Source organism: Nelumbo nucifera, chromosome 2 (genome assembly GCF_055504915.1).
Source record: "Nelumbo nucifera cultivar China Antique chromosome 2, China Antique-T2T, whole genome shotgun sequence".
Classification (NCBI taxonomy): domain Eukaryota; kingdom Viridiplantae; phylum Streptophyta; class Magnoliopsida; order Proteales; family Nelumbonaceae; genus Nelumbo; species Nelumbo nucifera.
This window is the reverse complement of record NC_142650.1, coordinates 68,490,892-68,514,119: the sequence shown is the minus strand read 5'-3', so window position 1 is coordinate 68,514,119 and position 23,228 is coordinate 68,490,892. Positions and strand designations below refer to the sequence as shown.

Below are 23,228 nucleotides of genomic sequence, written 5' to 3'. Positions count from 1 at the left end.
TTTCATTACGCGCTCGTTTCTAATGTCCACGTGGTCGATTCGCATTAGTCCACATCATACACTTAAAAGCTACCGTACAATCAACTGTGTCGTAACTTTTCAGTTCTCAATCTGATCCGTCCATTCTGTAGACATTGACGTTCAGATCAGATACACTGTCGGCGTATAAATCTGGTATTCCTATACGTCACCGATTACCGGAATCCTCTCTCTCTCTCTCTCTCTCTCTCCTTCTCTTCTTCTGTGGGAAATGAAAAAGTAAAAACCCTATTATAGGTGGGCGTTGCTTCCGTTTCTGTGTCTCGAGTCGAGCTTGGAATTGAGCTTTCATGGCGACGGCGGCAGGAGGGTACGAAGGAGGAGCAGGTGGGAAATTCCGGAAGAAGCCGTTTCGGAGAGTCGCGTCGACGCCTTACGATAGGCCGGCGAGCGCTGTCCGGAACCCCATAGACGCGGGGAGAAGAGGGTGGCTGTCGAAGCTTGTCGATCCAGCTTCGAGGATTATCACGAAAAGTGCGCAGTTATTCTTCTCGTCCGTGTTCCGCAAGGGTCTTCCTGCTCCGCTGCCCGTTTCTGGTTCGATTCGTCCTGCATTTCTTTGATCACTTGCTTGTTCTCGTTTGTTTCTGATGTTTCTGCACGACTCAGTGGTTTGGTGCTTGTCGTGTGGGAGTGTTGGGGGTTTTCTAGTTTTAGGGTTTTGGAGTTTTCTCTAGGGTTTGGGCGATTGGGAATGGGAAATTGGGCAAAATTCGTCATTTTGATGTTTTGTTAGTGGCTTAGTGGATATGATAAATAGCCAGTTAGAGAAAGACGCCATTTTTCTATTGTCCCTGAGATTGATTGGAGACTAATGAAATAAAGTTGGAGTCTGAAATTGAACTTCTGTTTTTGTAGTCTGAAACTCTGAACCCGGAGAAATTTTCGAGTAAAAAGTAATGCGGGATTTGATTTGAAAGGGATAAAAGGCTTTAAAGTTCAAGCCGATTTAAATTTACTGTCGTATACTTGTATTATTTGTATTTCACAAGGAGAGCTTTAAGTTTTCAAATTTTTTTTTTCTTCCCTAGTTATTTGGTTTTGTTGTTGAGCTTTTGTTCTCTAAATTGAAATAAGACACATTTATATTTTAAGTAATTATTTTGACAATTCAAACTTGTTTTTAATATACTATAAATTGGAATTCTTCTGGTTTGAATTATTATTGGTTACTATCTTAATTGCATTATGTCTTTCATATGGTTGAGTTAGTTTTCTTCTCAGGGTTAACTTCATTGCTCTTCAATTTTAGTGGGAAGTATGGTTTTACATTGTTCTAATGTTGTTTTATACAAATTATCATGTGAACAGAGGCAAACCAGGAATTGAGGCATGAGACTCCTGAAATTGTAAGCAGAATGCTTCTTCTAATTATGGTTATTTAGCAATCACTATAATTTGGGCCGTTATGAGATCTTTGCTAAATTGGCTATAGTTCCGTCGAGGTTTAACATGTGCTTAATTTCTTTTGTCAAAAGAATTTGTTTTGTATTAGATGTGCTTCTGCTTGTCATAGTACATTCAACATCTTATCTTGATGTACCTTTCCCTGTACTGAATCCTAATTTGATTAGTATTGCGTGCAGAGTCAGGCTTTATTTTTGATTTGTGATTATTTTAAATAACATCATTTTATATAAACTTGAGACATTTTAAATGTGGATATTGCAAATTATGTCATCTGGACAGGGTCAGCTTTTCTGGCATATGGGTTTGATTCACTGTTTGCATGACACTTGAGACCATAGTCATGTACTCATGTGGTTCTGTCTTACAAGGATTAATTTGATCAAGTACCTTTCTCTCTTATGATTCTTTCTTTTGAGTGGTGAAAAATTTTTAGGTCAGACCTATTTAACATTAAGTCTCTGTACATGGGTGTGTGCAGGGATATAATGTGTTAAGCTATTTTTGGTTAAAATTTTGCTCCAAAGATCACTATTTGAAGACTTAGTTTTGAGCTAAAAATGATTCTGTTTTGAAGCTAAATTTTTATCTCCAAAGAGTCAATTCTTAGAATGAATTTTGAGCCCAAAAGGGAATTCTTTTCAGCAATTTTCCTACATCCAGACTTAAAAGATGATTCTTTGAATCACAAAATTCATCATAATTAATTCTCTGAAGGCATGCCAAATGCAGTCTACTAGCCACTTTTGTTTTGTTTTCCTTTTCTGATTTCCCCCTTAAAGATGAGTGTTGTCCTTGAGGATTTGTACAACAGGGTGAAATGGATCATTAACACAAATTGATAAAAAAAATGGATTGTTGACACAATCCTTTTATCCTCCTAGTGGTATTCAGTAAGGAAATCCGCCTTCTTCATTGTTGTGTGTACTAACAAGTAAGGTCTTGAGTTGCAAGATTTCCAAGGAAGTTGAGCTTGGCATGCTAGATGGTTTCAAAGTGGGAGTCGAGGGCCTGATGATTTGTCATCTTTAATATGTAGATGATAGTGACAATTTGGTGCTTCTCAATGCTTTGTGGGCTAGGCTATTAACCTTACAGCAATTCTAAAAAATTTTGAGGTGGTGCGTGTTTTTGAATTTAGTCTCTCTCTAATTGTAAGGGTTGAAAATGTAAGTTGAACTATTACTTTCATGTCATTTAATTCTCTCTCATTTAGTCCTTGTATTCAAGGTATTAACTCTCATTCTCTCTCATTAAACCCTATAATTAAGGTGTTTTTCTCACTAGTAAATTTTACAAATAAGAAATATCCAATAATTTTAACAATATAAAACCCATGTTTTTTAAATCCCACCTAAAAACAAAATCGTTCTTTTGTCTAGGTGGTGGGTAAGCAATTCAACCATTTGAGTCAAATGAGTTAACCCATGATGTCATAGTTAAATGACAAAATTTTTAAAATACAATAAATACAAAAAATAAAAAAAAAAGAAAAAGTGATATTTTATAATCATACTAAAGAAGAATATAATGTGATATTTTATATTAATCATATTAAAAAGGAGTAAAAACAAGTGTTGTTTATTTATGATGGAAATGGATATAAAATTTAACTGACTAAAAAATCGTTTTCCCATTTGGTGGCTGGTCAGCATTTCTTTCTTTTTCTTTTCATGAATATGTTGATTTTCTATACTTTAACATGAAGTTTATACTTTTCTTATGAAAATTATGGATAATTATTAAGGAAATATGGTTATGGAACCTAGGGAACTACCCTAGGATAGATGCTTGTTACATAAAAAATCCATTGCCTAGGTGACTAGGCAAGAAGGCGCCCCCCTGTTGCCTAGCCTTGCCTTGGCGCCATGAAAACTATGACAACCATGTACTAGGCAAAACCTTATTCTTCTTCATCAATTTGCCCATATGCAAATCCCATTACTTCTTTCTTTCATATGCCTTGGTCCAATTCACCAAGTGATCCTTCTAGTAGTCTCCATGTTCCCATAAAAAGTCCATCTTGATGTTTCTCTAATTCATTTTTCAATTGGCATTGGGATTATGAACACTGAAAGGAAGTAAATTGAAAGGTTGGCTAAGGTAGACCTAATCAAAGTTATTCTCCCTCCAAAGGAAATATAATTTACCTTTCAACAGACTAGTTTTTTCATTGAATCCTTTCACAATTGGATTCTAGAATGCCGTAGATCTGTGGTTTTCTCTGAAAGACAATCCTAAATATTTCATAGACCATTCTACATTCTGGCATCCTAATATGCAAGCATAAGCTTCAAACTCATCCCTCCCCATATTGACACTAGCTATGCATCTTTTATCAAAGTTGAGTCTCAAATTAGAAGTCTTCTCAAAAAGCATTATCAAGTGCTGCATATTTCTTGCCCCTTCCTCTCCAATATCCTCACAAAATTACGTGATGTTGTGATGTCATCGGTAAATTGTAAATGGTTCACTATAATCTCACTTTTCCAACCTTCCATCCCCTAATCAAACCCTGTTGTTTGCCCTAGTAGGGGAAAGAGGATCTCCTTCTTTTTAACCTCTTTTTGTTGTAAAGAAGTCTTCAACCACACCATTGAGTAAAATTGGATAATGCACTGATTTTAAACACATTTCTATCCAGATTCTCCAACTATTCCTGAAGCCACATCTTCATAAACCTCCTCAAGGAAAGACTGATCTGCAGGATAGTATATATGCCTTCTCTAGTCCAATTTGCATACCATCCTTTTTAGTTCTTTCACACATTGATTTCCTATATCATGGGTTGTACTTACTACTTATAATGCTTAGAATTTGAACAATGCCTCTATGGAATTTTTTTGATAAGCAACATTACCCTGAGAATTTATTAATGGGGAAACAGGTTGTGCCATAGCAACAACAATAGCTGCAAAATATACAATCCAGCAGTGCTGACCTGACTCCAAATTCATTAAAAACATTTTGCAATTTGATCTTGCCTAGGGTGACTCTCAACATAGTTGATCTTTTGAAATTGCTTCCTTGGAAGTGAGTCTGCCAGACTTTTAGCAGCTGTGGGTGTCTACCTGAATAAGCAGTTCATAATAGCAGTCAAAACTGTAGTCTCTCTAACCAAGAGTCTGAAGGTCCAGCATACTTTATCTCGGTCCAAGTTTGCAATTTGATTTGGTTAAACTGGATTTGGATCTCAAAAATCAGATAATTGGATCAAATCTGGATTCAACTCATTCATACCTGATCAAGACCCATATATGATAAAATTAGTATCTATGTGCATATGTTCTTTACAAAAATAACGTATGTTTATAATAAAGTTGATTTAAATATCATATTTTCACTAAATACTAATAAATTCAAGTTTTATGGAATTTATTTTTAATTCGTTTTGTTAATGAATGTAATCTTTTGGCCATTTTTTATTTTTAACTTACCGATAATATATAATACCTGATTATTTGAGTCCAAGCTTAAAATTTTATCCAATTAAACCAGATTTGGATCTCCAAAACCATATCCATTTATAATTGTATTAAATTGGGGTCCACCCAATGAAATCTGATTAAGATCTGAGTCCAATAATATTAATATGTATGTGCATATGTCTATATAGAACTTACATGTATTTATTAAAAAATGGTTTAACTATCATATTTTCACTAGAGTCTCATAAGTTCAAGCTTATGGAAGTTATTTTTAATTTGTTTTATTAATAATATGTTGGTCATTTTAGCTAGCATACTAATAATATATAATATCTGAATCCAATCTGAGTTCTATCAAAATATGGTGGAAAATATTCGATTTGAAGTTGAATATTAGTAGGATCAAATTCAAATATATGTAGATCTAGAGGCTTACAACATTTATACTTTCATTTGTGTTGTGGAAGGCTAGAAGCCCTTAGTAGGTTTATAGATCAGGCTGTGCAGGGAGGCTTCATAAGGGGCTTTAGTTTACAGGCGATGCTTTATTCTTCCATGAACCATCCATCAGCTAACTCATTTGAAGTACTTGCTCATGAAGTTTGAAACTGCCTTGGGCCTGAAAGTTATATTGCAGAAGATTGAAACTCTAGCTGTTGGAGAGATCAGAAAATATAGAGTTTAGATTCTAGCTGACTCATTGGGATGTAGCATTTGGCAAGTTGTCCTCCAAATACCTACATCTTCCCCTTGGAGCTAGATGAACCTCAAGGGGAACCTGCTACTAGAATGCTTTGATAAAAGACTGGCTTCTTGGAAAACAAGGTACTTGTCTTAAGGAAGTAAGTTGATTTTCATTAAGAATGTGCATGTGTCCCTGCCCAAATGCTATCTTTCCATATTTCCCATTCCTGATGCAAGTAGATGTTGGAGAAGAAAATGTAGTATTTCCTTTGGAACTAATTGGAGGAAGGTATGGAGTCCCAAACAGGCTGGTGGAGTGGTGGGCTGTGGGTGAAAAATTTTGGAACCTTTAATAAAGCCCTATTAAGAAAATGGTTTTGGAGATATAATGAGCAGAAGAACAGTTTATGGAGGTGGTGGGTGGTTGTGTCTGAATTTGGGACAAGAAACTGTGAATGGGATTTGGGAAGGTAGGGGTGCAAATGTATTGGATTATGATCCGATCCAATACGACTTTGATCCTAGTTTTGTCGGATTCGGATAATCCTTGGTCGAATTTTCATATCGGATCGGATTGGATTCGGGTCACACCCTTATCCGATTTGAAAGGATCCAATCCGATTCAACCTATATATGTATATATTTATAAACATATTTAGTTATAAAAAGACATGTATGTATTAATATATTTATTTAGAAATATGTTTATATTGCATTTTTGTAAATTTTTTCAAGACATGTATTTATTAATATATATGATGAAAATAGTTGAAAAAATACTTATATTTTTTGTTTTTCTTCATATAAACTTACATGTTTTTTTTTTCTTTTAATAATTTATTAAATTTTCCATATTTCAAACCGGATCTGATCATATTTGGATATTTGACATCCTTAACTGATTTGGATTCAAATCACTATTTGTAAGATCTGATCGGATCGAATCTCGGATTCTGCTATCAGATTGAATTCGGATATACCCTGATTTGAATCCGACCCGTTCTGTTTGCATCCCTATGGGAAGGTCAGTATCCACATTTCTGTTTGGCATGGAAAACTTTTTTGAGAAGGATTACAAGGATTTCACTAGGGGTATGAAACTATTAAAAACAGGTGGTGCTATGACCTGCCTCTTATGGAGGCCTTTCCTTTAATATATTTGGCAGTGAGTAGCAGAGAAGCTTTTGTGTTGAGCTTTGAATTAATGAATGGTGCTGTTGTGTGAAACTCTGTAATTAGGGGGAATCTAAATGATTAGGAAGACGAATCAGTCTTGTTAGGAGAGTAATAGTACTAGACAAGGTTTTAAAAACCAACCTGGAAATCGAACCGCTTTGCCCACCTGTTTCTGAGTCAGCAGTTTAACTGTCTGGGTCGATGAACGGATTGACCCGTAACTGTCAAATGTTTGGCCATTTGGGAAATAGACCCCTATTAGATGCTTATTTTGTTATGAACTTATAATATTGGGTGCCATGGGATTAGAATTGATGTTTAAAATAGTTAGTCCTAAGGCTTGGCAGATTAAAGTATATTATTAGGTTTGAGGTAGGGGGAGAGAGATGAGAGATGACACGAGACAGAGAGACATTGATAGTTAGGACTAGGGGGAGAGAGAGAGGTGGCATGAGACAAATAGAGAGATATCAATTGACAATCACAATAGAAGTGTCAGCTTTTATAGCTTTTGTATATTTGAAAAAACTCTTGATTTTTCAAAATTTGAATTTTACAAATAGTTAATCTCAATCGCAAATTGCTGCTTGGGTTGAATGGTTTAGCGGTTTGATTGCCTGGGTCAGTGGTTCTTTGACAAATTCAATGTTTTTTTTTTTCAAAAAATGGCCCAATTCAAAACCGTACCCTGAGCCATGACTGGTTTTGGGTCAAATGGTCCAACTGTCTGGTTCGGTTTTCAAAATAGTGGTGCTAAATTATCCAAATGTGTGCCTTGCAATTTTGAAGATGAATCAGTCAACCACATCTTCATGCATTGTTCCTTTAGTAGGCTAATTTGGTTGTTGGTCCTGGACCCATTGTACTAGAAGAGGTTCTTCCCAGAATTAGTGGTGTAGCTGGTGGCATGGAAGCTAACTGGCTTCAATGATAAAGGTAGAGTGGTGTGGAGAATCTTCTCTCTAATGATCTTTTGGAATATTTAAGCTGAAAGAAATGAAGGTAAATTCAAGAATAGGCACAAATTGGTAGAGGTGCTGTTGAACAATGTAAAAGACACTTTGTGCTCTTGGTTGGGGACCTGGGATATACTGTATAGTTATTTTCATTGTTTTGAAAACCGGAACTGGACGTTTGGACCATTTGACCAAGAATCGTTCATGGCTTTAGGTTCATTTTGAATTGGATTGCTTTTTGAAAAAAAATCTTGAATTTGTCAAAGAACCATTGACCTGGGTGGTCAAACCACTAAACCGTTCGACTCGGGTAGCGGTTTGTGGTTGAGATCAATTATTTGTAAAATTCAAAATTTGAAAAATCACGACTTTTTCTCATATTAATCAATGTCTCTCTCTCTCTCTCTCCCCTTAGTCCTAGCCTAGAACCTAAAAATATACTTCAGTATGCCAGCCCATAGTCTTGTTAGGACTAATTATTTTAAACATAAATTCTAGCGGGGCCCATAGACCCAATATTACAAGTTTGATAGTCATGGGGTTGATCCATTTGACCTGGTTGGTTGACCCAGAAACCGGTGGCCAAAGTGGTTTCGTTTCTGGATTGGTTTTTAAACCCTTGGTTCTTTTTCTTTTTCTTTTTGACTCCGATATTTTGTTTTCTTCATAAACACTATACAAATGACATTCAATTCAGACTAAGGGAGAAGTTTGATACATTCTCATTTTAAAGTCTTTTTTGTGTACATAGGAACTTTTGTGATCTTTTACTTCATTTCAAAATAAAAAAGAAAAAACTTCATAGATCTGATCTGAATCCAACTTATTTACAACTCTATATCCAAGCATCATCCAACTGATGACCATTTTACATTTACCTTCAACCTTTAGATCTGTCTGGACTTTGGACTTGGAAACAACTTCTCTATATGTGTAGGTAGGGGTGAGCAAAAAAAACCGAAAAACCGAACCGACCGAAATCGAACCGAAAAATTGGTTAACCGAACCGACCGGTATACATATATTTCTATATATTTATGTATAATATATATTAAAAATGAATAAATATGCATTATAAATAAATATATTTATAATGTGTTATATATTATTTAAAATATAATATTTTATATTTATTTATAAATTTTTATTATATATTTATATATATTTTTATAATATATATTGTAAAAATTAAAAAACCAGAAAACCGACAAACCGAACCGGTCAACCGGTTAACCGACTGGCTTCAGTTTGGTTCCGGTTACTGGTTTTCCATAAACTGGTAGTACTGGTTCAGTTCCAAAAATGCCCCACCGTTTGGTTAACTGAACCGTGAGCACACCCCTATGTGCAGGGGTATGGCTGTGTACATCTATCTCTCCTCAGGCCACACAATAGTGGGAGCCTCATGCACTGGGCTGCCCTTTAGATCTGTCCAGCTTGGGTAACAACAAGCTTTAAATATTGCAACCAGGCCACAACTCTGGTCCAATAGAATTGCATGACCGGCAGGACCCGAAAAGATGGGAGGGATATTCTCTTATCATCTCTTACCATCTGTCCAATACCTGTGTTCCCTGAATTACCAAAATAGCTCCCATAGGATTTAAGTTGACATACAAGACTAAACCTTTGTGTTAATAAGACAATTCTTTAGCCAATTGAACTAATAGGTTTTCTGGAACATTTTTTTTCTTTTAGAATTTAAATTCCCATGTTGCTTTATGTTAAGATTCTTTAGGTTTTTCCCCTTTCAAAAATGATATGTCACTTCATTCAGGTGTGTTTCTAGTCTTGTCTGTTGCACCTTGGTCTCTTAGGAATCCCTTCTGCTAAGTTTCACTCTTTATTTTCAAAGAACTGCATTGGTATTGTGTTCATAGTTTTCTTTCATATCTGAGGTGAGAAGGCTGCTTTTCTGGGATGCAGTATTATAGGATTCTGTTTTAATGATTTTTGTTATATTTTAGTTCCCCTTATACCACCTCCTTTTGTATATTTTGATTTTCATTACACATGCTAATCACTGCCAATAAAAGAAAACTTAATACTATCTTCTTTTTATGGCTGTGAATTTTTGGGATGCAGCATCCTCCTCCTGGTGCACAAGAAGTTAGCAATGAAGGTGACATCCCAAGTAATGGTTCTGACAATAATGGGATTAATGAACTTGAGAAAATTCTGAAGCAGAAGACATTTACCAGGCAAGTTTTTCGTTTATCACTTGTTACTGATGGCTGTGTAACCAATTATGTAAATTGTATTCCTCATAGTTGCTACTCAAGTGCTCATTGTGTTGTATAATCTGCACAATTTCATTGGTGGATGCATTTTATTTTCTTGCTGAGAGTCCTTGATTGTATAACCTATGTTGCCTCGATATGGTAAGGACAGGGCTGGAAGATATGTTAGATATGGAATTTAGACTAAAATTTGATGCATCCAATATGATAAAATATTGTTTTTTGATAACAAAAGATTTTTTTTAGAAGGTCAAAGAGAATGAATACAGAAGTGCAATGGCTTCCAAATGCTTGAGGTGCAAGGCGCAACGTGAGGGATGTGCTCAAATGAAATGAGGTGCAACTATTTTTAATTTAAAATTTGATATACAGGAGAATTATTATATATCACATGAAATACACAAGGGAGCTGGGTGCACAAGTTTCTTGGTCTAGGAGGTCAACAAATGCTTTAGCTGGCAACCTAGTAAAGCAAGGGGTGAATCGGGAGGTTTTGTTTTGGGCAGTGTTTTACGGTGTTTTTGTTCAGGGGTCACCTTTCACTTTAGTAGGTGAGTTGTACTTCTGGTTTTTTAGCTAATGAAAGTTACTGTTTCCTATCAAAAAAATGAAATACACGGAAACCTATATAAAGGCATAATGTGGTTATCCTAACCATATTTCATAAAAAATGTTGATAGCTTCATGTCAAACACCATAATCCAAATATAATTCTATGAAGGCGTTGTGAAGGTCAAAATTAGGGGTGATCATTTCAGCCTGGCCTGCACAAGCCCGACTCAGAAATTCCGGGCTCGGGCCTGGGTTTTTTGTTCAGGCCTGGGTCTAGGCCGGGCCCACATCAGGCTCACAAATTTTAGGGTCGGGCTTGGGCTTAATACTTCAAGCCCGGCCCAACCCGCATATATTTAAACTTACACATTTTCTGTACAATGTATACATGTTATTTTACATTATATTATATATTTTATATATAAATATTATAACATGACATGTATAATTATGTACTATTTTATATTATATAATGTATAAAATAAGTTTATATGCATGTTATGTCATTTAATATATAGATATGTTATGCTTTATATATGAGTGACATTGGCCTGGAATCAGGCCCGGCCCGGGCCCGTATAGACTTGGGCTAGGGCTTATGTTTCAGGCCCAGAACCCCGGGCCAGGCTGGGCCTGGGCCTAAGCTATAGCCCTTATCATAAGTGCAATAGAAATCACTGTTTGTAAATCAGGATGAATTCCTTGTGAAGAGAAAGAAGAAGAAGATGAAGAGTTTCAGCAGTAGAGAAGAAAGAGAGGAAAGAAAGAGTGGGATGTTAACCACAATTGAATTAGTTCTGGCTGCCAACCCCTCATTATATTTTATACTTAACTTAAAAGAATGAAAGATTACAAGAATGCCCTTAGTAGGGCGGCTACTAAAGTAGCTGAATAGTCACAACTTAAAAAACATAAGCTAATGGGCCTAAAGCTTAACAACTTCCTAACTTAACAACATAAAATAAGAACAAAACAATTGGGCCCAATAACTAGAACTCGGCCCAACTCAACAAGTGCAAAGCCCGACCCGACCCAAGATCACCCCTAGTCAAAATCAAGGGTTCGAGTTTACTAATAATTAAAGAATAAACTATATTGGAGGGATAAGAGGCGGAGCCTTTGTCTTGGGCTTGTAAAAGAGAAAGGAGAGAATGTGTGTGTGTGTGTGTGTGAGTGTCTAGCATTCATAACTCTCAATGTATGTGTGTGTGTTTGCATGTTTAAAAGTGTTTTTTGTGATTTTGGTCAAAGCTTGTTCTGTTTAGGGTTTTGAGATCTTATCTGTAATAACTAGGGCTTAAGATATTCAAATGAATCAAAAGGTCTTTGTTTTTGTTTCAATTAAAAGTTAATAGATCATTATTGGTGCACAAGCAAGAATAAAATGTTCTTTGAAAGTTAATAGACTAGTACAAGTGAAGAACACACAAGAATATATGAAGAGTCTGAAAAAAGAAAATTTATAATAGGCATGCACCTGGGTTGTCTTGTACCTAAACCTAGGCGTAACCCTTTTGAAAGTTGAGTTGCCTGGGTGAGAGACCCATGCCTTAGAATGAACCTTGCCTTTGTACCTAGGCATGACTCGGTTATCCCTTTAAAACACTTTATTATCAAGAGGACTTTGAAGCTAGATAAAGAAGTGATGCCTTCCTATGCTTGCATATATTCATACAGTTGGATCATTACTCACCATTCCTTGAAGATTCTTCTAGCTTGTTTTCATCATATTGTATAATTGTTTCTACACTGTTTTGACTTCGGCATATGTTGGTCTGTTAGAGGAGAATTTTTAGGTGAGTCCATTTGATGGTTAAACAGTGTGTATTCACTAATTTGCTTGCAATGGAAATCTTCCTATTTAGTATTTACTGTCCTTGTTTGACTACATGAGTACTCATTGACATTATTCTTAATCAGTTATTTGCATGGCATTCCAAACAATCTATTTTGAAGTATGACATGCTTTAAAGTTCTATATGTAATTTACTTCAATTGCTTGCAGAGATGAGATAAATCGCCTGATGGAATTACTGAACTCAAGAACTGTTGATGTAACTGTAAGGGATGAGGAGAAGAGGCCTGTGTCAAAAATCACAGAGCCGGTTCCAGTGCATGACAATCTGGAACCTGTTCCAGGGCAAGCAAACAAAGCAGAGAGCCAGAGATTACTCAGAGGCATTTCAACTCCAATCATCAACTCAAGTGTAGGGAAACAGGTTAATTTTTCCCCTTCATTGCCTAGTTACGAGCAAGGTTCAAAATTTTGCTACAATATGCCTGTATTTTTTTTTTTGATCAATAACACTTTCATTAAATCATTAGTAGAAAATTTACAGGAGTTAGACAAACACACTTATCTTCCAAGAGCCACAAAGAGCCTCATGAAAGGAAAAAAGAAGAAAAAGAGAAAAGAAGACACTAAAGTTACAGCTTAGCCCAAAACAATGAATCCCTTTCTGCCCCTTGTTTAGCTAAACCGTCAGCTAGGGAATTAGCCGATCTTTTAACCCTACATGTCTTAACTTCCATCTCCCGCACCAGCCACATGTTTTTCCTCCTCTCATTGTTGTACTTCCATAAACCATTTTGATCTTTAGTCAACCACCCTATCACCACCTCTGAATCCCCTTCAATTATGAGTTTCTTGATGTTCAACTCCTTAGCTTTCCGGACTCCTTCCATAACTGCAAAGATCTTAGCTCTAATGGAGTCACCCACTCCAATTGGGCTTGAGAACATGGCAGAGGTGACCTCATTTTCATCCCTAAAAACACCTCCAATCCCCGATTGTCTCGGATTTCCCCTACTACATCCATCAAAGTTTAATTTCAAGAATCCACTAGGTGGGGGAGTCCAAGCCACATTCATTATTGACTTGGTCTGTGTGCAATTTGCAATTTCACCCCACTTCCTCAACATGTCATCCACAGTGTAATCTGTGAATAGTTCCAAAGATTTCAACCACTGTACTGCCCTAATATGTATGATAGTCCTCAGATCTGTTGCCCCCCTCTAGGTTTTTGAGAATATTCTGGAGTTTCTTTCTTCCCATAGTATCAAACATTCTGCAGCCCTTAGTCTTCTCCACATTATCCTTTCCCTTTTTATCCGCCACCTGAAAAAGGTAGGGGAGAAAAGGCCCTGCAAGTCTGATGGGGGATTCCAGCTGCATCCAAATAAGGAGGAAGCGCAGTCCCAAATTCTTTCTTCCCACAGTATCCAACATACTGCAGCCCTTAGTCTTCTCCACATTATCCTTTCCCCTTTTATCCGCCACCTGAAAAAGGTAGGGGAGAAAAGGCCCTGCAAGTCTGATGGGGGATTCCAGCTGCATCCAAATAAGGAGGAAGCGCAGTCCCAAATTCTTTCTTCCCACAGTATCCAACATACTGCAGCCCTTAGTCTTCTCCACATTATCCTTTCCCCTTTTATCCGCCACCTGAAAAAGGTAGGGGAGAAAAGGCCCTGCAAGTCTGATGGGGGATTCCAGCTGCATCCAAATAAGGAGGAAGCCCAGTCCCAAATTGACCTCGCAAAGTGGTAAGACACCAGTAGGTGAAAACTAGTCTCCCCATCCGCTTTACATAGAACACATCACTGAGGTGACAAACAAGTATTGGGTCTCTTCTTTTGGAGTAAATCACCAGTGTTGATTCTTTCCAGATAGGCTTTCCAACGAAAACTACCAACCCTAGGAGGTATTGCTCTGCACCAAACCTCACCAACAGGGAAAGGGGGGAAGGTAGGACTGGTGGACTGATTTAAGACTTTGAAGAACGTAGCACAAGAGAAGATGCCATTGGGGGTAGGTGTCCAAATTCTAGAATCCGCCCTAGTGGGGTCTAAGACAACGTTATCAAGAAGTGCAATAAGGCTCGAAATACTATCGATGTCTGAGTCTCTCAAATCCCTTCTTAGACCCAAGTTCCACCCAATCCGAGAAGTGGAAGAGGACGGGGTGGTGAAAGACGAGATCGACTCATTTTTCAAATCAGAAAGAGCATACAAAGAAGGAAACTGATCCTTTAAAGGGGCGCTCCCCACCCAGGTTTGTTCCCAAAATTTTATGGAGTTATCGGAATTCAAGTCATACCTGATATTAGGGGAGAAAACTGGTAGCAGGTCATGAATGGCTTTCCAAGGAGAATTGCTTGTGGTCTTAGCTTTGATTCCAGCGTCCCATCCATTGTGCTCCAGCCCATGTATACTTGCCACTATTCTAGCCCATAGTTTCTCCTTCTCCATAGGGAACCTCCACAACCACTTCCCCAACAGAGTCATATTCCTTCTCCTGATACTCCCAAGCCCCACGCCACCACAAGACTTACTCCTACATACTACCTCCCATCTAACTCTGTGATCCTTCTTCTCCTCTCTTGGCTCCCACAGGAAATCTCTCTTTAACTTCTCTAATTTGTTAGCAACCTTCACTAGGATTTTAAACACCGACAGGAAAAAGATGGGTAAGTTAGCAAGCGTGGCCTTAATTAGTGTAATTCTCTCACCGAGAGAGAGGTAGTTCTTTTTCCAGGATACCCGTCTTTTTTCAAACCTTTCCACCATCGGGTTCCAAAAGCTCTCTCTCACGGGATTATCACCTAATGGCAACCCTAAGTAGTTCAAAGGCCACCCCGAAACTTCACACCCCAACACTAAAGCACTCTCCCTAATCTCTCCCTCCAAGTTTACTCCCACTACACGGCTTTTCCCAAGGTTAACCTTCAAGTTAGACATTTGCTCAAACAGTTGTATCATCAATTTCAAGTTCCTGATAAAACTCACATTACCGCCTTCACAAAATAGAATCATGTCATCAGCAAATTGTAAGTGAGTGAGGGGGGTTTCCACCCTCCCAACTCTCCAGCCTCTAATGAGCCCCCTAGAATCTGCTCTGTGAATCAGTTTCCCCAAAACCTCCGCAATTAGAATGAACAAGAAAGGAGATAGGGGGTCTCCTTGTCTTATACCCCAATTGGCTGAAAAGAAATCTACCACTGTCCCATTCACTAGCACTGGATAATGACAACTCCTGACACAACCCATGATCCACTTGCACCATCTAGCCCCAAACCCAAATTTAGTCAAAACTTCCCTCAAGAAATCCCAGTCCACCAAGTCATAAGCCTTTTCCAAGTCCAACTTACAGACCACTCCCTTCTTCTTATCCCTCTTAAAATTCTTCACATTCTCGTTAGCAATTAAAATCTGATCAGTAATTTGTCTTCCACTCACTAAGGCTCCTTGATAGTGTGCAATGATATCGGGCAGTTCCTTCTTCAGCCTCAAAGACAACACTTTTGTAATGATCTTATACAAGCTATTAACCAAGCTAATTGGCCTAAAATTCTTCGGGTGTGATGCATCTTTCTTTTTTGGAATTAAGGCTATAAATGTAGAGTTCACACCCGGATTGACAATTCCTCTCCTGAAAAACTCGTCAAGCACCCGCAAGAGATCATCTTTCAAGATATCTCAACAGTCCTGATAAAAAGCCATTGGGAACCCATCTGACCCTGAAGCTTTTGTTCTATCCATAGAAAACACAACCTCCTTGATCTCTTCTAAAGTAAAGCTACTTTCGAACCTTATCTTGTTCTCCACCCCTACATCTGGCCAGTCCAAACCTTCTACCCACACCCTTCTACTCACAGGCCTTCTTAGAATAGATTTGAAGTGCTCCACATAGGCCCTGACAATCTCCTCTTGTTGTACTAACTCGACTCCATCTCTAATATGCCTGTATTTGCTGTATTATATTGTATCTTTTTGTTTCTGATACAACTTGGTTTAACATATTTTAAGAAAATTGCTTTTTTTTTTCTAAGAGTTAAATAACATAAAGATGGCCTACTTCTGAAATTTGAAAAAAAAACTAAATTAAATGAAAAGTGGAAGGTTCAAAGTTCTGATATACCCCTTTCGCCATATGGGGGTCTATTGATATTTTGAACCTTGGTTATGAGTAGACCTCTTCATGGGCCGGGCTTTGCCTCTACATTAACAGAATGTGTTCATAGGTCTTGAGCCCAAGCCTGGCCTTCATATAAAGCTTGGGCCCAAACTCAAGCCCGGTTAGAAATTTGGAAAAAAAGTTTTTTTCCTTTTTAATTCAATTAAAAGCTGTTTTATTTATACTTAAAGACCTCAAAACCTAAAAAATAATGAAAACTCCAATTATTACTTGAAAAAAGAGAAGAAAAATAAAGAAAAATGTATTATATATATGCTTTTTTATTATCTAAAATATATTTTTATTAATATAATACATTATCAAGTTGGGCTTGGGCTCGAGCCGGGCTTTTTTGAGAAAGCCCGAGCCCGGCTCGATATTTTGGGCCCGAGCCTGAGCCTGCGGGCCTGAAATCTTGTCCAAGTCCAACTTAGATCGGGCTGGCCCAGCCCATGAACAGGTCTAGTTATGAGTGAGTGGTCCATGGAGTTCTGTGCACGGTTCTCATCAGGAAACCCACATGATAATTGATTCTTGCTTTTGCATTTGTTGCATGATATTCTTCTGCAGATCCTCGAAGAGGATGTTGCTTCACCAGCAGAACTAGCAAAAGCCTACATGGGCAATACGGCTTCAAAGGTGTCAACTTTGGGCTTGTATAGTCAGGCACTTCAGGAGGATGCTGCTTTAATAAGTAATATGCCATTTCCTCAAAGATCACCGGGAATGTCGATTAGACCTAGGTTAGATGTCCGCCTTGCTGGCAGTTCTGGAGTCTCTCAAAATGGCTATCTGACTCCAAGACCTCGAGGCAGATCTGCAATATACAGTATGGCTTGTAGTCCATATTCAAGAGTTCATTCTTCTGCATCACTCAAGGTATATGTTATTCATTTCAATTTTCAATGTATGTTTTCTTCAGTTATTTTCTATTTTCCATTTTCTTTTTTGTGTTGTTGATGTTGTCTCAGGATATGCAAAATCTGATTCTGTTCATCTTCTAGGGTGTGGAGTCCACAGTTGATGGGTATATTGATCCCTCAACTTCATCTCAACGGATATGGGATAATGGCACCCTTTATAGTGGTAAACAGGTAGAGATGATATTTCTGAGTCAATGTGGAAACCTAGTTATCTACTTAGTCACTTTCCTAATCTTTTGTCTAATTGCAGGTATCTAAGCGAAGAAGTTCAGTTTTAGACAATGATATTGGATCTGTTGGCCCTATTCGTCGGATACGCCAGAAAACTAATCTGATGACACCTTCAAAAAGCATGGGCTTATCAGTTCCTGAAAATGCACTTCCATTGGAAAAGCCTAAACATGGCATCCTAAGCATGGAGCATGCAGAAAATGGGGATAGTATTTCCGGCACAAGTTTGGCCCTTGTCCCATCCCAGTCCAGTGAGATGGCCCAAAAAATTTTTGAGAAGATTGATAAGTTAGTACCTTCTCGTAAAGAGAGATCATCTGAGCTCAAGCTAGCTATTTCCAAGGATAAAGCCCCCACTAAATTGACACTTGATATGTTACATGGACAAGCTCTGAGAAGCATGGATGATGTAGGTTCATCAAAGTTGCTACCTAGCATAGAAGGAACTGTTACTTCAGATTGTTGGGTTGGTTCCCAACAAACATTTTGTCAAGATTCTACTTCTCAAAAGCTTAACAAGGTTGAAGAAAATGGACCAAGGGAGACTGCGGACAAATTGGCTCCTAAAGCTAATGGTGCAGTAACATCAGCATTTATTAAAGATGTACCTAGTTTTAAAGCTATGGATTCAATAAAGCCCAACTTTGTTGTAAATCCTCCACAAATGAGGCAAGCTTTCAAAATGAGTGCTCATGAGGTTAGCAGTGTTTCTTACATTGTTCAGCTAGATAATCATTGAATATGGAATGGTTTTGCTCTAGAAGTTTGTCTTTTATCCACTGTTTCTATTGGTTCCTAATCATTTTTTGTCTCTTCTTACCATTGATTCTCTTCCTGCTTTATATTTGTAATGAATGCATGTTGCATATGAGAATATGGTATGAGAATAGTTCTTGACAAGCATTTGTTGTATCTCCTGTTTCTCCTAGATTAAAGCTTGGCCTAATCAGGATAGAAATGTTTTTTTTTTGCTTGGACTTGTCTGGTGAATCATCTGGTGTTCCAGAGATGGTTTCGATGGGCCTGATCATTAAATAAGCTATTAACAATAGGAAATATCCTGCATCCAAAGTACTTTTTAAACAGTCAGTTTTAAACACCTTGTTTTTTTGACTTGTACATGGTAGTGATTGGAGAGACTGGATCAAATAGGAGTTGCATAATCTCTCGAAAAGCCTATTTTTCTTTATCTTTGTCTTTTCCATTTTTTTTTATCCACAGATGTCCTTTTAGTATTTTTTTCATTATTTCGTTTTTTTAATTCATTAATGTTTTGATTTTCATGATGAAGGATTTCGTGGAGTTGGATGATGATAGCGATGATATGAGGGATTCATCTATATTATTGGCTTCTGAAAAAGAAAAGTCAGACACACCCATTAAGGAGATGAAAGCAACATCTGTTGAAACAGAAACTGTAGAGAAGTCTGTAGTTCCTTCTTCTGAAGCCAAGCTCCTTGAGGATTCTGACACCAGAGGTACTGATACAGCGGCTTCTGATGGGCCCACACTTCCTGACAAGACTAACTTTACTGCATCTGTCACATCACCACCCATCACAATTGCTCAGGCAGCAACAGTCACTCCTCCGTTGCCACCATTGTTTAATAACACAGCTCCACCAAAGGAACCACCCTCTGCTCCTATCTTCAGCTTTGGCTCTAAAGATGTTGATAAACCATTTTCTTTTACACCTTCTTCAGTTCCCTCTAGCTCTAGTGAATTATCAGGCCTCAAATTTGGAGCCCAGCAAGGTTTGAGGCTGGAGACCTTTAGCAGGTCAGTTTCCAACCTTAATATTTCTTTGTCAATTAAAGGACTGAGCTATAATTTTCTCTCCCATAAACATTTTACACAATTTCACCTATCATGTAACCTAGTTTGATTGATACCACAAAGTTGAAAGTCTTAACTTGGGCATTTTTTTTGTTATGTAGAAGAAGAATAAATGCTTGAGGGTTTTCTGTAACAGTTTTTATGAACTAAAAATCAATTGATCAAAAAAAAAAAAAGAAAAAACTTAAAAACCAAAAAAATTGTTACTTATTGTTAATGATTAGAATGCATAAGGCTGCGTTTGGTAGCAATGTAAATACATATTTGCATGGTGGAAGTGATGACTCTTCCGGTTCATTTGAATGCAATATGGGACTGGGATTTGAAATTGTTTCACTCCTTCGTTTGGCATGGAACGACACAAACATTGGCTCTACATGGTAGTGGCTATGATGAAGATGATTACTAGGAATATGGTGATCCCAAAGCAAGCCCATTTCCAAGTGTTTTTCTGAAGCGTCTTGGCCTCTTGAAGCTGCTCTTTCCCACCCTTGATGAACAAAGTGGTCCAGGCTACTTGGCTATCAATGTTGTTCAGCTGCTCTCCCTGGCTTTGCACTAGCTCTGCCTTATCCAAGAAGACCTGATGCAACTCCTTCAAATTCTTCTCTATCTCCTTAACTGCATTGTGCCTCTCCTGTATCTTTGATACTATGTCCATCACAGTTGCCCACCCTTGCTCTTGTATCACCTTCTGAAACAGATTCTCGCTATGTAGGGTTGGGTTGGGTCGGTTTACTGGTGTTTTTCCAACCGACCCAATCTGGTCGGGTTACCTAAAGATGAAACCAAAACTGACCCTATACTAAGCAAAACCGACATAGTCGGTTTCAACCGACCCCAAGCTTGACTTGCGACTTGCGAGGTTTGATTGTTCCATCCAAAATCATGCATTAAATTTTAAAAATATTATATAAAAAAGTACTAACATGTGAATGACTGAATGTGATGCTTGAGTCTTGAGAAGTTGAGAGTTGAGACTTGAGTTGAGAGAATGAGAGTTGAGATTTGAGAAGATGGTAGAGCCAAGTTGAGATTCAAGTGATGTTGAACACTGAACTTTAAATTTGAAAATCTTGGATTCTTGAGAGTTGAGAGAATGAGAGTGCTTGAGTTGAGCCTTAGGGAGGCGGACCAAGAAAAGAAGAGTCAAGTCAAAGAGAAAGAAGAATGAAATTTGGAAATTGGAAGAAGACTTCTAATCTAGGAAAGAATTGACACTTTTTTGTCATTGCCTATTTGGTTTAAAGGTCCTTAGAGAGCAGTGATCCTTTCTTTAAATCTTTCCAAAAAATGCAAGAAGCTAATATTTCTAAAGGAGTAAAGGTGTAGGGACTAGGGATTCTTTGCTTTGCAGTGCTTGCCATTAATGCCAATCCTAAAGAGAAAACTAGAAAGAATAGATAAGTAACTAGAAAGAATCAAAGAAGTAAAAAACTAAGTTAGTAAGTAACTAGGATAGAGACAACTTAGTTAAGTAATAAGTAGTTAGATAACTCGGTTCTGTTTAAGTTAGTAAGTAACTAGGATAGAGACAACTTAGTTAAGTAATAAGTAGTTAGATAAGTCGGTTTGGTTCGGTTCGGTTTTGGTTTTCACACATGAAAAATGAAATCGAATCGAACTGAATCGTCGGTTTACCCATCTTTGCAACCCAAAACCTACCGGTGGTGAAGAAAAACTGGCCGACTCAGGTTGGGTCAGACCGGGTTGGCGGGTTTGAATTTTTTTATGAACAGCCCTATCGCCATGCCCGTTGATATCATGACATCCATTGTTCGCTTGTTGAGTTTCTCCCCTATAACCGTGAATTATCTATGCTCCACAGTCTCCTTGTATTCCTTGGCAATCTTTTCCTTGAGTGTATTGAAGCTCTCCATTTGGTCTTTCAGTTTCTTCCTTAGGCCACTAATGACGGACATTCGTGTTTGGTCAGAGGAGCTACTCAAGAGATGCCGGTGGGGTGCTTTTACTTCTTTGAGCTTGTCTTTGATTTTGAACATCGTGCCCCAGTAGAGGAGCTGATGGTGGTGATGTACATATGGGAACCAAGGGAGTCAACTTGGATAAGTTCTTCAAAGACATGGAAAGGGAGTGCCAAGAGAGGAAAACTTTACATTGATTTTATCGATGTTAACTTTCCATTGATTTCATCATGTTGTACATTTGTACCAAATGTCTAAAAATTCAGCCTAGAGTGCAATATAGCATTGAGCTGGGATTTACATCGCAACCGAACATAGCCTAAATATTTTTTCTTGGCATGGCATAAATAGCTGAAAAGTATAAGCATGCTCCCCTTCTTGTTATCTTGTTTTTTTCAGAAGTCAAAAGATTGATCATTACTTAAGTTCTTGGTGGCTTGTCTTAAGATTTTTGAAACAAAACAATAGAAGATGGTTAGCTAGTTTTACAAGAGAAGGCCACATCAACCTCCTGGTATAACAACCCAACTAACTGACCATCCATTTGCGGTGGTTTGAACAAAAAAAGAAATTAAAGAATGTAAGTGAGGGGAGCTTTGTAAAACAGTATAAATAATCAAAGACATCAATATTTCAACATCATTTTCTGTCTCTCTCTCTCTCTCCCCCCCTATCTCTCTCTCCCTCTCTCTCTCTATATATATATATTTCAGGAGGTTGGCTCCCTTGAAGAGCCCTGTGTTAGGCAGGTTCCTAACAAGTTGGTATTAGAGCAAACATGACCAACACTAGAACAATTCAAGTAGACACACACGCGGATCACATGGAGGTGGAGATCCATCGGATGTCAACAGATCTCAAAGAAATGAAAGAAGGCTTCATTGCTCTCTTCAATTGATTGGATTAGATGCCAACAATGATAGGGAAAGTCAAGGAGCGTAGCAACGGAAATAGCTACAGAGCGGGATTTGGTGCAATGTGAACAACAAGGATAGATTTCCTTGTTTTCTTGAGCAGCGATCCTACTCCCTAGATTCTCAGAGCAGAGTGCTATTTTGATTGCCACAAGACATTCGGGCAAGGTAGGGTGGCTCTAGCTTCTGCACATTTGGAAGGAGAAGATATCTTGTGGTATTAATGGTACCGATGAGGACCCTCGCCAATCTTAGGCAGATTTCACTGATGCCTTGACCATTCACTTTCGATCATATGGGTTCGAGGACCACAATGAAAACATGGAAAAACTGCGATAGATGGGATCGATTAAAGACTACCAAATGGAGTTCGAAAAGCTGGCTGTGAGAGTCTATGGGTGGAAGGAAAAATCTCTAGTGGGAAGCTTTGTTGGTGGCTTGAAGGAAGAACTATGATTGGAAGTAAAGGCGATGTAGCCTACGCCTGTCATAAACACAACATTGGAAAGATTGTATAAAGACAAGTTTGCACGACCAAATAGAATACATCGACCATGGGGACTAGTACCTAGAGCAGTAGTGCCAAATAAAGAAGGAATATTGGGGTTATGCCCATGCCCAACCATTCCATTCGAACGATTGTCCTGGGCCGAAATGCAAGCCCACATAGACAAAGGCCTCTGCTACAGCTGCAAAGAAAAATTTGGACCGGGCCATTGGTACAAGACACAACAAGCTTTTCTCCTCTAGATAGAGACCGAGGGAGACGACTTCACTAGTTACAGGGAATCCAACCCCATTTGGGAATTACAACCAACAAGGACACCTAAAATATCCCTACAAGCCCTCACTGGACTTACATCTCCACAAACAATGAGTATCAAGGTTAATCCAAGGACACCATGTGTCAATCCTCATAAATAGTGGTAGTTCACTTAATTTCATAACTCAGATTCTGGTGGAT

At 38.0% G+C, this 23,228-nt stretch overlaps 1 protein-coding gene across 3 annotated transcripts in view; it reads left to right on the top strand.

The window, feature by feature from the left end:
* Window positions 1-201: 201 nt before the first annotated feature.
* LOC104601446 (uncharacterized) overlaps window positions 202-23,228 on the top strand; it is a 29,095-nt gene continuing 6,068 nt past the window's right edge. The window contains exons 1-8 of one of the 3 annotated variants that reach the window (XM_010264771.2): window positions 202-576; window positions 1,351-1,388; window positions 9,776-9,891; window positions 12,488-12,701; window positions 17,006-17,314; window positions 17,440-17,529; window positions 17,609-18,286; window positions 18,881-19,368. In XM_010264771.2, the coding sequence (XP_010263073.1) occupies window positions 330-576; window positions 1,351-1,388; window positions 9,776-9,891; window positions 12,488-12,701; window positions 17,006-17,314; window positions 17,440-17,529; window positions 17,609-18,286; window positions 18,881-19,368 (2,180 nt within the window). In that variant the 5' untranslated portion in view covers window positions 202-329. Of the gene's footprint in view, window positions 577-1,350; window positions 1,389-9,775; window positions 9,892-10,176; window positions 10,268-12,487; window positions 12,702-17,005; window positions 17,315-17,439; window positions 17,530-17,608; window positions 18,287-18,880; window positions 19,369-23,228 lie in introns of those variants that run through there. The other 2 variants (XM_088898378.1, XM_019198445.2) reach the window with 2 other exon arrangements.